Source organism: Ambystoma mexicanum, chromosome 7p (assembly GCF_040938575.1).
Source record: "Ambystoma mexicanum isolate Mex_15411 chromosome 7p, UKY_AmexF1_1, whole genome shotgun sequence".
Classification (NCBI taxonomy): domain Eukaryota; kingdom Metazoa; phylum Chordata; class Amphibia; order Caudata; family Ambystomatidae; genus Ambystoma; species Ambystoma mexicanum.
In genome coordinates, this window is record NC_090939.1 from 400,155,604 (window position 1) to 400,173,842 (window position 18,239).

General features: G+C 42.4%; 1 protein-coding gene across 2 annotated transcripts in view; it reads right to left on the bottom strand.

Moving 5' to 3' along the window:
- Positions 1-2,991: 2,991 nt before the first annotated feature.
- The window catches only part of ROBO1 (roundabout guidance receptor 1), a 2,404,538-nt gene continuing 2,389,290 nt past the window's right edge, over positions 2,992-18,239 (bottom strand). For both annotated transcript variants that reach the window (XM_069636443.1, XM_069636444.1), the window contains 3 exons: positions 13,828-14,136; positions 13,167-13,363; positions 2,992-4,827 (listed from right to left, as the gene is read on the bottom strand). In XM_069636443.1, the coding sequence (XP_069492544.1) occupies positions 4,813-4,827; positions 13,167-13,363; positions 13,828-14,136 (521 nt within the window). In that variant the 3' untranslated portion in view covers positions 2,992-4,812. The remainder of the gene's footprint in view (positions 4,828-13,166; positions 13,364-13,827; positions 14,137-18,239) is intronic.

The following is an 18,239-nucleotide window of genomic DNA, read 5'->3' on the forward strand; positions in this document are numbered from 1 at the left end:
TGAACTGTACTGGACCATCTTCCCTGACTGTCTGTACTTCTTTGCTGCTGTAGGAACCAATGGCTAGGGGTCGAGAAATCCATAGTCTTGTGAAATGTCTGAAATATGGCCAGAAGCTCCAGGAGTCCCCTAAGGGACCTCCAGAAGCTGGGCAACCCAAGTTCTAGTCCCCTCACCAGAGTGCGGGACCCTAGAAGTGAAGGAAGTCCAACCAGTATCCAAGATCCGCGACACTGCTGTTTACCGAGCGCTGAAGCAGCAAAGTGCTGCTGATCTGAAAAGAGCACGTAGCTGCTGATGACCTCCAAATTGCTGCCGCCGGAGCCCTCCAGACCGCCGGAGCCCTCCAGATGTCCTCATGATTGAGGCTGAGGAACCCAGGGTCTGCACTGCTGCAACAGGACAACATCCAGCTGGACCACTCTTCTTCAAACTAGAGGTACTATTCAGACTTGGGGTACTTACCTCATTCTCTTTTTGGCTGTGCTCTTCTCATTTGGGAATTGCACTGGCTACTGTTAGAGTTGATTCCAACTCTCCTTTCACAGGCTTCACAGCTTGTGACCCTACCAGTGATTTTCTAAAAACTCTTCAACTCTGTGCAAGACTTTTATCTAAGAAGTGCCTCAGCTCTATTGACTGTGCTCCAATTGGCTTTGGCTGTCCTGGCTCCCTGCAGACTCTTCTAGCCCATTGTCTTTGATATTTCGGTCCCTCATAGGTGGTAACTGGTTTTAGACTGTTATTGCTGGGAAAGGCATTTCTAGATCTCATTGGAACATTTAAGTATCCTCACATACACTGAGAACCTGTTTAACCTGTTTCCTTCATTTAACCTTTCCTTTATGCAACCTCAGAATCTGAAAAGCATAACTAGTGTCATATATAAATGCCATAACTGTCCTTGTGAATGAAGTCACCTCAAGGTGTAGGAGGTGTGTGAAAAGCATATCCAAGGAGTATCCACTAACTTGTGCTGATCCTGAAAAGCATTTTTAAAATTAATATGTACATTGCTACATGACTTATCTTTTTAACGATTGCTTATTTAAAAATTGTTGTTAAATAAATAAATAACTATTTATAACAGAAACCATGAGTGTAAGTGTACTTGGTGCCTGTATTTACGAATTTCATTGCTACAGGTCACCTTTACCCCTCCTGAGAAAGTCCTGGCTGCTCAGTCACACTACCAACTTGTGTAGTACACACCTATACCGAAAGGGGGGTTACCTAATACCAAGCAGATAAGTGTTGTGTAGTCTTACACAGTGTGACTTCACCAATTCTTACCCAACACTTGTGGCAGGCAGTGGGATTGCCGTAGAGTGGTATTTGACTATTTGTTATACTAGTGCCCAACTAAACCAGCCACAAGGCTAAGCTCCACCAAAAAAGTTAAGCAATTGTTTCATGCCAAATATGGATAACGTTAATGAGTCAGCCCTGACTTGCCTGACAGTAGAAAAACTGAAAGATATGTGTAAAACCAGGGGTCTGAGTCTGAAAGGAAAAAATGTGAATTGATTGTAAGGTTGTTAAATCACTAAAGCTTGGGTAGTGGGCCTGTAACACCTACTCACCCAAATAATGTGGAAGAAAATGAGGAGGATGCTAGTTTAGAGTTAACACTCAATACTGTTTATTACTGTTGCATAGATTACTGAGACATTACTGAGTGTTAAATTACTTTGCAAAGGTTACTTCATGTCCGTAAATTATGTAGGCATATGTCATGGGGTAGGAGGTACAGGGGAGTGGGTAAAGGGAGCAATGGGGGGATATGAGGTTGATAGAGGATATGCAGGGACCCCCACATTAAAGAAAGAAAATTAAAAATGGCACAAAATAACTACCACAAAGTAAATTGCCACTCCACTATGACATAGGGAGGATGTCATAAGAAAAGGGGGGTTTGAAGGCGGGTAGATGATTGATCCGTAAGAAGAAAAAAAAAACATTCCATTGTAAGTATAGCATCAGTACACTTATAGAATTCTTACAAAAGGACACCAAGATGCATCCTATCAATTGTAGCACTCCGTCCCAGAAGAATGAGAGCAGTTCAACCACAGTCTAAGATCATCTAGGGGAGAAAAAGTAAAGATGCAGTCCCTCGCATAAGACACATTTATTTGTAAAGTGGGCAAAGAAGTCCCTGGTATTCAATATAGTTTAAAGGTTTAGACACACCCGCCCTTTCCACTTTCATGATTGGGTGCTAGTTGGTAAGATTGCTAATGTACAAATTAAGCTGTTTACGGAGGGGGTGATCAGTCATCTTTGCAGGTCGGTCGGCACCTCAGCATTAGTTAATGAAATGGTGACCAAAGACCAATGATTGAAGAGAGTAGGCCACCATTTCAGTTATTGCTAGTTGTTTTAACATTCAGTGTTGTTTGCAGGGGGGGTTATGCTTATAGAGTTAATGTAGACATTTACCCGTTTTGATTAGAGAAATATATTGATCTGAATTCAATAAGTCAATAAGTTAATATTGGATGTCTGCGAGATATAGCATTACATATATCGAGACTTAGCATAGTTTCCTGGCTGGACTAGCTATTTCACTGGTCTTCGTGAATTTATATATGGTCCGGGCATTGCTGTTAAAGAAAGAAGCCAGTCAGTCACAGAAGTCTTGCGTGGGATTATTGCACAGGTAAGGTTTTGCGATTAACTATTTTATCATTTGAAAATATAGATACTGAACATTACTAGAGTTATTTATATGATCACGAAAGATCACGAAAGATTATGTTCTGTAAAAATATTGTTTTTGAAGATTGACAAATTCTGTAAGTCATCACTGGCGTAATGACAACAGCATCATGTGTTATCATGCTGTTGGTATCATGATGCTCGATGCTGCCTCTACACCCTTTCACTCAGTAATTCAGCCATTCGGGTGCTGGAAAGACACTGGCCTTCATAAATATCTACAAGGCATTCAAGTTGATTTTGCAACAAAGGATCACAAATAAAACAATATTTATATTTGAGAACATTTTTAATAAATAATGCAACAAAAATTACATTTCTGATTATTTGACCATCAGTATGCAAAATTATGGCTAAACATAAGAAGATGTTTCTTATATGAACATAACGAAAACATTAATAACATGGACTGTTCCCTTAGACTGCAAATCCTTTCTATGCAACCATGTGCCCTTTTCCTTTTTACATTTTCTAAGTGAAGGTAACTTTTATCTGCAACATTCACCAACACAATTTTCTCCCAGAAAGGGGAAACCCTGTTATGTGCCAATGAATAAATGAACATGTCTGAAAAAGCACCGATGATAAAGCCAAGGAAATTTTCTGTTTATAAATAGATCATAAAATCCATGGACGGAAAACATTATTTGGCAGCTTTAAAAAAAGGCAAATAATGCCTTGCTTTTGAATTTCAGAAGCTATTCCAGAATCTGTAGAACAGACAAACATGAAAGATTGCTTTATACAGGAAAATGTGGAAATGTCCAGTTTAATGTGTGTGTGTGCGTACATATATATCTGAACACATGCACACACATCACCACCATGTGTCATCGTACATATAATTGAGCTACAATTCGTTATCAACAAATGAATGAACAAAATAATGCTTTTCAACATTTTTCAATAAGACAACAAGGTTAATAGTTACAATGGTTTACAAATAAAGTTTAGTGATTGTGCTTTTAAAACCAAAAAAATAAAAAAAAACAGTGCATTACAAAAATACAGGGTCAAAACAAAACTTCCAGAGTGGCACGTCTAGAATGGGTTGGGAGGTGGTGTTGAATTAAGGGCATTGCGTTCAAAGGATTTCTAAACAATCCCTGCAGAACGGATACATCCTTTGAAAATAAGGCCCTTTGAGCCTCCACTGGTAGGTCTGACCCTATACAGAAATATCATAAAATTGATTTGACTCAATTAAACAATGTCACTTTGAAGTCCTCCAAATGTTGTGGGCATTTCTGAATTGTTTGTTTATCGTGTTCCCCACAACACTAATACAGATGGAAAAATAGATTTCTTCTTCATAGAATGCCGGAACGATATCCAAAAGAGACAAGACATGTAACTAGCTTGACCCTATTTTAAGCCAATAGTATATTTTCAACAAAGATGTCCTTTAATTTTGGGAATGAGGAAGACAGGTTTAAGTACCACAGGAGCTTACAAAAAGTACATATATACAATGGGACACCTCCAAGGTGAAAACCGGACTGACCGGGTACATTAAGGGACTGAAAAGAAAAGAGACTGCTTTTTATCCTTAGCATTAAATGCAGACCAAACCGAATCAAATGGCCGTAATATCCCTTTGCATAGGTTTGACCATATGCTGCTGTGGGTTATAAGTCTTTTTGTACAATGTCCAGCAGTGGGTGAGTGGAGAGTAGCACTGCAGTGCACCAACAACAAAAAAGGAAGGAAATAAGGAATTGAGAACAAAGTAACCCAACGACCCCTGTTCGTGGCACCTTCTGCTGGCACCTTCTGCTGGTCAATCCCTGAAGCAGCACTAGCAGGAACTCCACATAGAGATCATCTGCCTTCCTGGCTGGCAGAGCAGTAGGGTGCCATCATGTGCACTGCCAAGGGAGAAGAGCTGAGAAGAGTAGATGATAAGTGAAGATGGATGTGTAAACAGATACATGAAATAGAGTTCAGCCGACATCATGAATAAAAAATAATAGCAATTGTACATGTTGATTGCACTGAACAATATTTCTGGCATAAAACAATATCCAGGTGGAGGCATCTTAGGGGACAGCTTTCTGATTAAGAGATATTGCCTTATTTCATCTTTACTTTTCAGCTTTCTGTTTCCTGCAAGAAATAAAAAAAAAATATAAGTGAAGGCATCTTACATACATCTGTTTACCAGGTAATATCAACACAACATATATCTTTTTAATTCGGGTGTATTCTTTATGACACAACAATTACTCTATCTGAACTGCAATCTTGCACTGATACCGAAAATTCGATGCAGAGGTAGCATTTCAACTTTCATTATTTTTTTTTAGCAAGGTAAAATTAGAAACATCCATTAGCACAGAGGCTATCAAGTAGCTATGACACCAATAACAGCATCCTGTCATAAATAATATGAAAGTGCATCAGTGATAATACAGACGATGAAACCCACATTAGGAAATCCTGGCAATTATTTAATAAAGCCATATAGAACATGGAAGTGGTCATTATTGTGGGATAACAACCCGGTACCAAGTTATGGCCAGAGGCAAAGCCAGGGCCATAGGTTGGGGAGAGGTCAATATCCCAAGTGATAATGATCCCTTCTGAGGTCTACAAGGCTATCAGAACATAGTGGTACTTGCTTGTCATGTTTTTGAGTTTGTGTGTTAAAGTAAAAAAAAACACTGGTTTAATAACGAGAAAGCAAACCGACAAACTATTTAAATAAATGTGGTTTTATTATTAGTATTTAAATGACAAGATTATCTCCATAGGTTAAACATTGCAATTGCAGACAAAGTTACACGAGAAAGGATTTAGCATGAACATGCTTTGGGAGTTGTGTAAAAATGAATATTTTCTCTATAAGAAAGTTAAAGCATGTTCCCATGTTTTAGCTTCCTCTTTGGTATGTTAAATAGACTGTTGCAGCGAAAAATAACGGTCCTTCTAGAGAGGTTGTGTTGCATTGAAAGTCTGCTTCCATATTGCATTACTGCATTACTGCATTATTGTGTCCCTGTTTCCTTTTCAAGTCAGAATTTTCACAATTCAGTCAATATCAGTAGTTTTGACTGTACTCTCAGCATTCTGATTTGGCGAGAGGAGGTCATTAATGATCCTCTGTGTTAATGTGCTACACTACCTGATACAAGCCTTTGTGCAATCGCTACACCCATATTCCATCTTCATCTACATTCTTATAACACCGATTTAAATAAAAGAGATAGATGCCCTTGCTTTCAAATATGCAGAAGGCATAATGATCTCATTTGTATTTTTTACTAATGCCATTTCTTTGGGCAGATTGTATCTGAATCACCTCAGAAAAGTACTGTAACTATAACTTATTCCTAACTGTGTATACATTGCCTGCTAAATACATACATTTCCTGTATAATGTGGAGTTGCTTTTTACATATATGAATGCAATATGTTTCTGAAATATATAACTAAGGTATATGGGAAGAACACATATCAGTGTGCCCAATCTCAGTTTATTTACATGATATTAGTATATGGAAATCGTTATTGACCTCCTCTCAGGCTATCAGAATGTTCAACGTGCAGTGAATAACTAAAAGTATTGCATGCACTATGAACATTCTGACTTAAAAAGCAAACAGGGAAACAATAATGTGATGTCCAGTCACTATGTCTTTCAACAAGACACTTCGGGCATCATTACAAGTTGTGCAGAATGGGTTTAACGGCGCCGGTAATGGTGCCGGCACCGTTAAACCCACTCCGCACTATTATGAGGTCCCCTCGCGGGACCCGCTCTGGACGTCTGGTTTTTCCAGACGTCCATAGCGGGTCCCGCGAGGGGACCAGGGATCTAACAATGAGCCCGTTCGTGATGGGCCCGTTGTTAGCGCCCTCCCCATTCCCATTGAGCCCTATGAGGGCTTGAATGGGAATGCGGAAGGACCGGGCCCGGGTTCCCTGAAGTTGAAAATACCGGGCCCTCCATACTCGGAATGGCCCAGTATTTCCCCATTCAGGGAACCCGGACACGATTTTGGAGGCAGCCATGCCCTTATTAAGGGCATGGCTGGCTCCAAAGTCGTAATGAGGCCCTTCCTCTCCAAGAGAACCCTTTTCTTTACTACAACATACTGTTTAGCACACCAACTATAAAGCTAAAACATGGGAAAATCATTTCACTTTCTTATGGAGAAAACATGTACTTTTACTCCACCCCCAATGAATGCTGAGGTTAAACCCACTCCAGCTTAACCAACTTCACAATTGAAATGCTTAATGTACGAAGATAAAACTTTTTATTTAAATATTACAAATCAGAGAATCCTTATTCCTTTACCTTCCCTTGACTATTACATAAACCGGGAAACGGTGCATCAGCGCACACGTCCGTGCTCCAGAGTGTGAGGGAGTTTCTTGTGTGTGGGCGGAATATATTTGCTATCTGAGTTCCCTTGTCATTTCACTGGATATAATATACAAGGTTTACTTGAAATATTTCGTACTGCCATTATATCGGGCATTCTTTACGCCATAGTGGTTCTCTCTGTGGGTTAGGTGAATTGGCTTAACTATATATTTTTTTTAAAAACTTTATTTTTTGGTCTTTGCATATATAACATATACATTTGCACCAAACGGGTGCTTCCAAAACAATAACAACTATCAAATGTCCCTACTCGAGTACTCCCCACCCCTGACGCCCGCTTAGATCATCGTGAAGTTGTTATTCATCCACAACAATGTGATCTCTCTCTCGCACTATTCCCGAGTTTCGCTGTCCCTTGCTCTATGTTCATTTTTCTGAGGTTTCTGAGTCTGATGTCTCGGCACTATTTAGCAGGTATAATATGTAAGGTCCCCAGATGTTGGGGGGTCTTGCATGAAGTGGTAGTGTCTTTATGAATTCATTGTCCATATCTTGGCAGTATAGAATATCTTTTTTCCAGGCTTCAATCGTGGGTAGTGGGCCACGGCCCCATGCTATCGCTATTCTCCTCCGTGCCAGTACCATAAGAAGGGCTGCTAGTTTTCGTGTTGTGGGTTGCAGATACTTGGTTAGCCTCAGCAGGGCTCCCAGTGGCAGTGTGGTCACTGCCTCCCCTATGATGTCCTCTATTATTTGCAAGACAGTGGTCAAAAGGTTGTAAACAAATGGTTTGTTTTACAACTGTTCGAATGACAATTGACCTTTTGACAATTGACCGAATTGTGAAGGTCAATTGTACCATATATGTGGGGGAAACCCCCCACAACCCCCCCACCCAAGGCCAAACCCCCCCAACACCCCTATATATATATATATATATATATATATATATGTATATATATATATATATATATATATATATATATAACCAAACCGATATATATATATATATATTCGGTCAATTGTGAAAAGGTCAATTGTGACCATTTAAATTCGGTCAATTGTTCATTCGAACAATTGTAAACAAACAATTTGGGTAATACCGGTCCAAAACTGGTGTATTCCGGGGCAGTTCCACGCCAAATGAAAAAAAGTCTGCATTTGTGGTGTTTTATCTTTCGCATTGTTCTGACATTTCTGGGTGGTGTCTGTGTTTCTTGACTGGGGTGTAGTAGGTTTGATGTATGTAGTTAAAATGGATTAATTTATAGCGAGTGTTTAGTGAAACCTTTTGGGTTTGACGAAGAATGCTGTTTCCCATTTTTGCTTCACCCGGGGATCAATTTTTATTGTGTCAGCTAACAGTGTTTTGTATAGTATTGACACTAATCTCCCTTCCCCTTGGGACTGGATTACGTTATGTAATAGGTTCCATGTTGGTGGCTGTTTGGGGAATGAAGGGACCAGCGTTTGTAGAGTGTGGCGTAGTCTAAAGTATAGAAATATATCGAGTGAGGTGTTTCCTCCCCTGTCTTTGGCCATCTGCAGATTTAGGAAGGTTCCCTCAGGGAATAGGTCTCTGAAGGATTGGATGTTAACTTTGTCCACCCATATAAGGAATACTTTTTCATTTGTGAGGGGAATGCCAGGAATATATTTGATTGGCAATAGTGGGGAGAATCTTATTTCTACCTTTTATTTGCAGGCAATCTTTTTCCAGATTGCATACGTGGATAACACCGTGTTGAGTGTGTTGTGTGGTACCGGAATATGGCTGATGATGATGGCTCTTAACAAATTGGGGGGTGTGAGGGCCCGCTCGACTTGTACATGTGGATGGATGAACTGTGTTGTGTACCAGTGGCTCAGAAATTGTGCTTGGGCTGCCCAGTAGTATTTCTCTATGTCTGGGAGTACCAGGCCGCCGCTTGAGGTTGGTAATGTTAGTGTTCTGTACGCTACTCGTGCTGGTTTTCCCGCCCATAGTAGTTCCAGTATGAGACTTTTGACCTTTTGGAGAAAGGACTGTGGGATAAGCATTGGTATGTTTGTAAATAGATAAAGGAGTTTGGGGAGGATAACCATTTTAGTCAGTGAGGTCCTGCCCCATAGTGTTAATGGTATCTGTGGACACGTTCTTGCAAGGAGCTTAGTGTTGTTGCGTAGTTGTCTTTGTATATATCATTATGGCTGAGGGACATATAGATACCCAAGTACCGGACCTTTGAGTTTTCCCATTTGAAGCAGTGATCATCCGCAAACTCAATGGTATTTGGGGTCAAAGGGTACACCACCAATTTTGAGTGGTTGGTTTTAAGGCCGGACATTTGGCCGAACTTGATCACTTCGCGCATTACTGGATTGAGGTTAGTTTGGGGGTCGCTCACGAATAGCATTACATCGTCGGCCTAGAGGGAGAAAATTAGTCTATGGGGTCCTAGCTTAAGGCCTCTGTGCAGTTGGTTAGATCTAAGCCATGAGGCTAGAGGTTCCATTACTAGGGCGAAGATGAGAGCTGAGAGGGGACAACCTTGCCTTGTTCCGCGCTCTAGTTTGATGCTTGAGGATCTGGTGTTCCATAGTGTGATGCATGACCATGGGTCATTGTATAGCAGCGATACTAGCTTGATAAAGAAGTTCCCCAACCCCATTTGTGTGAGCGTTGCAAAGATGTAGGGCCATTCCACTGAGTCGAACACTTTCTCTGCGTCGAGCAGTACTGCAATTGCCTGTTGTGTTGGATCAAGGGCCTCTATGATGCTGAATAGCCTTCTGATGCCGTAGGTTGTACTGCGTCCTGGGATGAAACCGGCTTGGTCACCAAGTACTAGGGCTGGCATTAGGGGAAGTAGTCGTGTTGCCAGGATTTTAGCCAGAATCTTATAATCTAGATTAATCAGGGAGATCGGTCTGTATGACAAGCAGTCTTCTGGGGGTTTGCCTGCTTTTTGGAGGACTATTATGTTGGCTTCACGCAGTGTGGGGGGGCGGCTCCCCCGTTCTATTGATTCTTCCTAGACGCGGAGTAGGAGAGGGGCCACGTTGGTCGCATGGGCTTTGTAGAACTCTCCAGTGAGTCCGTCGGGGCCTGGCGCTTTAGTATTTTGGAGAGATTTGATTGCTTCCAGAATTTCATCTAGTGGTATAGGTGCATTCAGTGGTTCCCTTAGATCGTTGGCTACGCAGTACAGTTTGGTGTCATTTAGGAAGTCTTGTATTGCCGCTGGGTTTATCCTGCCTTTGGAGCTGTACAGGTTTTGATAGAAGTTGCAAAACATGTTGGCTGTTTCTTCTTCCGTGTGAACTATTGTTGCTTGTGCATCTTTGATGCATTCCACGTGGGAGTGAGCTTTGTCGATTGTTAATAGACGGGCTAACAGTGCACCTGGTTTTTGACCTTCTCCGTATTGAAGGATCTGGTGTTTATGCCCTAGGAATTTCAGTTTGCGTTCAGCTGTTTCTTTCAACGCCAGTAGTTCCTCTTTTAGTGCTGCTTGGGCGCGCGGATCCGGGGTGGTGGTATGTTTCACTCCAGTTCCTTCAGGCACTGTTCGCTGCTGGTCAGTTCTCTACGTATTAGTTTTAGCATGCCGTTCTCTTTTGCCATGCATATCCCACGTACACAGCATTTTAATGTTTCCCATACGGTGCTAGCTGAGTCCACGGAGCCTTCATTTGTTTCTAGAAATGATGTTATTTCATGGCGTAGCTTTGCTGCGAACACGGCGTCGGCCAGTGAACCAGGCTTGAACCTCCAGTTGAGGCCAGGTGTTGTGGTGCCGGATAGTGTGACATCAAGTGTTACCATTAAGTGGTCTGAAAAGGAACGTGGGAGTATTTGGCTCTCGCCCCTGTGGAATAGGCTGTGAGTAGATGCCAGGATATAATCTATCCGGGAGCTGGTGTTGTGGACAGATGAGTGGAAGGTGTATTCTCTTGCATCCCGGTTGTGTTGCCTCCATGTGTCAGAGAGGCCAGCAGGTTATTTTCAGCGGGCTCACGCAGGGTTGGCTCCACGTTGCCGGAGCGCTGCTAGAGCTGTCAGGGCAAGTCGGCGGGGACATCTGTCCTCGCTTTAAGGATAATGAAGTGTGCTGTGGGGTTGTCTGTAATGGCTGTAGCACTGCAAGGCTTGCGCAGTTATTGCAGGCGGAGGCGACATGGGGTCTCAGGGCCCACGCTCCTTGGGTGGTCACCGCTTATCAGGGGAGCGCTTAAAGGCCCAGGGGGGGCCTGCACGTTGTTTTCGGCAGCCTCGCGGGAGATTGTCTCTACGCTGTCGGAACACTGCTGGAGCTGCCGATATTAGTCGGCGGGGACGCTTTGCTGCGCTTGGACCCCCGGCTTTGTTGGTTACGTGGGCGGGTTGGGGAAAGCCGCGGGTCTGCCGGGGACATAGGCTGCATGCTCCGCTGTGTTCTCCTACCTGAACCTTCCGTTTAACTTCACTTGTATGCGGGTATGCAGCCGCTGCATTTCGTACCAAGCCACCGCGGGGACGGAGACTCAGGTGTCTCTCAGGCGCTCAAGGAGCGCACATCCACCCACTTTCTTGAGGGGGCTCGGCGTACTTGGCCTGGCTCAGTAGGTTTTCGTAGGTTACTCGCCGTTGCCGCCAATTCGGATCTCTGAGGGGCTCCACCCCCACTGTTTACAGGTCGACCGGCCTGCGATGCAGAGGCTGTATTTCAGGGATGAGACGGACGCCAGAAATGAGAGTGGTCTCAAAATGTTCAGCAGAGATTCCCTGATCTGCACAATGTTCGTTTTAGGTAGTTTGATCACCACAGGGGCACGATGTTGCAGGATTAATTAGGAGCAGCACAGGGCTCTCTAGGAAGCCGCCATCTTGGTTGGCTCTCTAGTGCCCTCTCACTATATTGAGTCAAAATACTACACACAGTTATTAATACACCACAATCGGTGCCCGTTGAGGCATTGCATCTAGAGTTTGGTCAGAATACTCTTAGGTCCTTATGGTTTGCACAGAGTGCTTTATTATATGCAGAACATATGCAAAAAAATCATAATTCAATTACTATGTTGAAACTATTGGGCACTAAGCTGGACGACCACGAAAATAATCAACTTGTAATTGAGTTGAAACGTTGTGCTACATCAATCATCAGAGCCGTGGACTTGGATGATGATATATTGGTGAACAACCTGAATTTTGAAAGTAAAATAAAAAAAAGAAGGTTAAACTATGGGTAAGTCCTGTAATTTAGATGCACTACATACTAGGAAAAGATATTTGGAATATTCCCATCGAGTTTCGACATCAGCAAACCATGCAGCTATTTGTTGAAACATTTTTCGCCTGAACTTAAACGTGTTATGCTTTATTTACGTTTTAATATCCTTTCTACTAGGGAATATATGAAGAAATGGAATAAAGGTGAAAATGACACAGCTGCATGCCGTATGTGTCAACATAGTACAGAGATGTGTCATCATTTGCTCACACTTTGCCCAGCACTATTAAAGTGTTATATACAGGGATACTCAGGATGTGTTACAAATATTGATAATATTAATAAGGACTACCCTTTATGGGGCTGAATCTATTGTTATAACATTTGCAGCATTTATGATGTGGAAGGAGTAAATTATACTGATCCTAATATGACTTAATTGTGCCATTTATGTAGATTATTTATGTATTTGACTTGTAAAATATTCTTGGTCAGGTAGCAGGTGAGCATTATGTGTTGTGTTAAGTTAGTGGGATTTATAATGTGCAGGGCATGAGTGACTCCAATAACAGATTGGCCTATACGCCCTTCTTTCAGTGGAATTGTTGGCAGAATAGCCTATGAGTGTCCTTTTACTTCCATGTTATATTACCAATTGATTCTCAAACATCCTTTATGGTGAAAATACATTCTTAAGGCTAAAGGCAACTGCTGAATACAATGATTACCAAGGTACAGGGACAACATCCCCCCGCCCCTCCAAAATGCCTCAAATAATGGTTATATGAAGGCTGTGTGTACATATAGGCAATCTAATATTATCAACTTGCAAGAACATGCTGACAAAGAGAAGCAGCGTGTGCTGTATAGCAGAATAGACTATGTACAGTTGCAGCCTGCCTGTAATTGGAAGTTACCTCAAACTCCTCATCAACGGCTCCTGCTCGTTCATAGGCCACTAACACTTGCATTTCGGAGGCATTCTTCCGCCCTGGTGTCTGATCCGCCCTTCGTTTTCCCGCCGATCCTCTCGAAGACATGGAGCTGGATGAGCTGGGATCTCTGGGATTATTTGATGTGGGAAATGTGGGTCTACAGTACGGTTGGATGTCCTCTGTAAAATAAGTCACAAACTGTCACTACTGCTCATTTGGTACTTAGGTACTGCAGTAAAAGTACTTAATGCATGATCATACTTGCCCATTTCTATTTGAGAAAAAATGAGTGTACAATTATGCAGGGTAGTTCTCCCTAATAACATATGGAGTTTCTTCTCAAACGGGAGGCATTAAATTGCAACGTTAGCTCACACACGCCTTTGATTTTCCGGGCTCTGCATCAAACCAAACAGACTATTTGGAAAGCAACTGCAATGTATGTCAACTTACAGGAACTTAGCTGAGAATATGAAAACTATTGACAACCCCATTTCAGAATGTTTGGAGAAGTAAAAATTAAAAACAGTAGAGAAAATATTATCTGACTCACCATCCAGACAGTAATGCTGGATAGGCTTTTATGAACCATGCATTACAATCTTAAATTTACATCAATGTGGTAACAGCAGCAATGTTATACCTTGAAGTAGATGGGATTTTGCTGGTGTTCCTTCTCGTTTAACGCTTTTGCCCCCTCGCATTTTCCCCTCACTTTGCAGGTCTTGGCAATCTCTGCGATCCCCTGAATTTGTCCGTAAATCAGAATGCTGTCTGCTGTCAACTGCTTCCCTCCCTTTGTAGTGCACTCCTGTTCTTTCTGCCGAACGCTCTGTTCTTTGGTCAACGGGTGGGTGTTTCTGAATCAATCCAGGCCGAGCTTCTAGCTGTGTCTTGGACTGGGCTGTGGGGGATTTTAAAGCTGGGGGTGGGAGAGGAGGAGGTGGCAGATCTGCAAATAAAGACAACATGGATTATTGATCATTGTTGGACCCCACTTATTGTATCACCATTGAGAATGACGATGGTAGAGTGGCTTATACAAAGTAGGTAGGAAAAGTAAAATCCAGACTGCAATATGTACATTATTATAAACTATATATTACAGCCTTGACAGCCTAGCAGTACTCTTTATGGAGGAGTATTTCCAAAGTGTATGAGATACATTCAAACAACTCTCATCACTGTATATGGAATATACAACAGAGGTCCACCAGTAACACAATCTCAAAGGCTATTTAAGTGAAAGGAAATCGTTCCATTTAACTTGGTGGCAATTTTTTATAATTAAGCCTTATTACAGGGATTCATAAACAATACTTGTTGGCATGAGCCTAAAAGACCAACACATGGCATTGAGCGATACATGGGCACATTAGGAGGACTAAGTGCTCATAGTATTCAATACTGCTCAGGAGTCATGGGTAATAATGCTATTATCACCCTACTATCAGGGCTATGTCTTGGATGTTAGGAGAAGAAACAGAAAGTACCGCCATTGACATTAAGTGATGGCTGCTGAGCAAAAAAAGCTCCCCGCTGGTGGCAATAGTCTGTTAGTGATTTCAGCAGTGTGTGCTGCTCGAAGCGGAGAAAGCAAGTGGAACATGGATGCTGCTGGAGTGACAAAGAGAGGAGCATGTGTTTGGTGGCTCGTGAAGGGATAACATTGCTTAGGTGATGGTTAGTGTTGGACCTCTTTAAAGCTGCAGAGGGAGATGTGGTAAGGAAGAAGGCCATGGGAGATGGAGGTAGGGGGGCTGCCCAAGCACCAGGCAGGTATCTCAGTCAGCAGGGAGATGAACACGAGGCAGAGGGTGAGCGTGGAGTAGAGGGAGGGTTGAGGGTGTGGACGACACCCAGAGTGGCTGACACAATCCTACAGGGAGGCCATGGATCCTGATGTCTCCCAGGTTTCCATCATTCACATCTGGGTACTAACTACAGGCCCTTGGAAAGTGCTGTAAACAAGTGAATCAAAATTGCAGAGAGAGAGAGAACATCGAGTTAGGGATTTTTCTTTTTGTGTTACTTTTGTTACTTTTGAGAATGATGGGCCTCTCCATACTTGAAGATATTTTGTAAGTCCCCCGATAAAGACCAATTTACAAAACACATTATCTGTCTCTAAACTGCTCAACTAGTGTATACGCATTTTTATATAGCTGTTGCCATTCATCTGCTAGAACAAATCAACAGCTGTAATTTGCCTTAATCCTACAATGGTTACAGACAAAAATGTAATACAGGAACTATCTATTGTTCTGTCTCTCTGATACTTTCAATACCATCAATCGTGGACCTTTCTTTACCCTACAGAAGAAATTGAGCAAGAATGTACTGAACTGGTTCTCCTCTTTCTTAACAACATTTGGAATCGGATACACTTATGCACAGGTGCCTTATAAATGACTTACCATGTCATATATTGTAATATAAATTGAGAATCACTCTGTGCCACGTCAATGTATAATGCAACATATTTTGCTTTTCATTCAGTATAAAATCATATAGCAGGTGCTGAGTGCCGCAAATACTTTACGTCTTTTTATCATTAGTGTATGAAGGATCGACAACTGGAAAAAATGCACCACCATTTATGGTATGGGAGAAACTGCTGGCCTGGCAGAAAAATAATTACCTGAGTCTGGGAGCTATCTTCTGGACATTGCCAACCCCAAGAGAATATCTGCATCTGTGAGATTCCATTCTATATGAGCAAGCAGGTGAACATTCTATTTTATCTGTTAAGACTGCAGATTTTGCGGAGGGAAAGTAACAGTGCAGGGCATGGTGTAATATATTCATAACAGGGTGGGTTTTAAGGGGTCTCATTCCAATGTCTATGAAAGGGCTCCCTCTTAGCAGCAAGTCACTGCCCAATCAGACCATATGCAGCTTCAAATTACTTGCGAGGTCATCATTCAGAGTAATCTAAATAGAAGATTGATATGCAGCTAGTTTAATCAGTAATTCTCAATATGCTGTTCTTTAATGTGCTGCCTGTACTAGAAAAACAAACATTTTGTGATGTATTCCATGAGCGGTAAACCAGGGTGAGGCCACTGACAAGAACTGCCACAGGCATGCAGATCCACGCTGAGACACCTGCTCCATTTCATGGCAAAAGTGCCATCTTCCCCAGTCTGGATCTATGCCACAGCAAAAGAAAGTGTCCAATCACACCTGCAAATATTCTTCTGACTTTCATGCACTCTGTGACTATTTGCCTCTAAATCTCTGGTTCCTAAGAGTGCAACATAAAAAGCAACCCTGACATGTGCAAGAAGAGATTATTGCGTACAACAGCACATATATTTATACACATGCTGTTAGGGAGATTTATCATTGTTATGCTTCATCCCCTCTCCTAATGAGACCGCCAGGCCATTTTGCTGGACTCCTGGACCTTTATCTTTAATCCTGAATGAGTGTAGTCTTTTTGCAATCATTAATTCTTATGGGCTATGTCTTTTGGAACCATATTCTTTGTATTTTACCTGTAATATGGAGTCTATTTATATCCATAGCTGTTAATGGCATCTGTATTTTAATATTGCAGCACACAGCTCCATTTAGGCAGTGTTGCTGGGGACCCTTAAGGTCCTCCTTTGAGATTAATGTCTTTATCTAGTTATTAAGGATAGAGAGATACTTAGGGTCTCTCCAAAAACATTATAGTCTGAGAGCCTGGCACACCCCATCTTATGTGGAGTGTCAAAGGGGTAGTTAGTATCTCCATTCTCTCTGTTCCTGTGACTTTTTAGTCACATAGACAATCTCCTAGTTATGACTGGTGCCAGTGGATGTGTTATACCAACTATTGTGTAATTGTTGTACCGCAGGCTATGTCCATAGCCTCGGTAGTGCACAATAGGGGCACCCAAGTACCAACTTGGGGCCTCCCTTCTTTTTTCACCATTACAAGTGTGGTTATTCTTCTTCTACCATTTGGGGTGTTGGAGGCTGGTGTGTGTGTTTTGCCTTTGGCGGGAACCCTTGGGTGTCCCAACCTAGGGTCCAGAGTGTCTGGGCAGTCAGCAAGTGGGGGAGGAGTTTTACACCCCCCTGTCCTTTGTCTGCCAGAGTGCCTGAATAGAACCAGCTCCCACTGGGGGTCTAGCCATCCTGATTGGACATCCAAACATACCTTTCAGTACACTGCTGAGAGAAATTGCAAAGGAGTGTGTGCTGCAACTGTATAAAAGTTGAGGCTTTTGGAGTGAAAAGCAAGTCCACCACTAGAAGCTGTAAGTAATTGAAGAAGAATATGACCACATATGCCTCCAGACCCTTTGCAACACCGTGAAGCGACGGCTGCTGTCCTGACCCAATTTTCTGTGTGACACAAGAGCTCCGAAGAGGACAACTCCTTCCCTTTGGCTGACGGCAAAAACCAGTCCCAAAACAACTTTGATTTGAGCCATCTCCTGATGTCCTGTGAGTTTCCAGAGCTGTGGAACCCCAATACCAGAGGACCTGCTGCCCATTTCGAGTGCATCATTGTTGAAATGCTAAATCTGTCCAAATCTTTGCTGAGCCCTCAAGGACACTCCAGTGATTCGATCCAACTTGCTCAGACCCCCTCATCAGAGTGCAGGTTTGCAGGAACTAAAGTAAATTGACCAGAGGAGAAATATCTGTAACATATCAGTCTTTTTCCTGCCCTGGGGCAGTCCAGCACCAAAATACCAAGCAATACTCCCCTGAACAAGAGTGCCAACAGCAATCCAAGACACATGTTTTGGTCTGGTTGGACCTCATCAGTAGGGTGGACCTGTGCACTCTAAGCACCGTGAGCCACTGGTGCACATCTGGATTACCCTAGTAACTTATGGTGAGACCCAAAGTTACTTTAATTATGCAAAAACAAAGGGGGTCCTGGGAGTCCCTCTACAAGACATTAGTCCTGGTTTCGAGAGTTTTAGCCAGATTCTTCAACTCACTTTCGCTTTCACAGAGGAGAAATATCCATAACATATCAGTCTTTGTCCTGCCCTGGGCAGTCTAGCACCAAAATAACAGGCAATTCTTCTCTGAACAAGAGTGCTGACA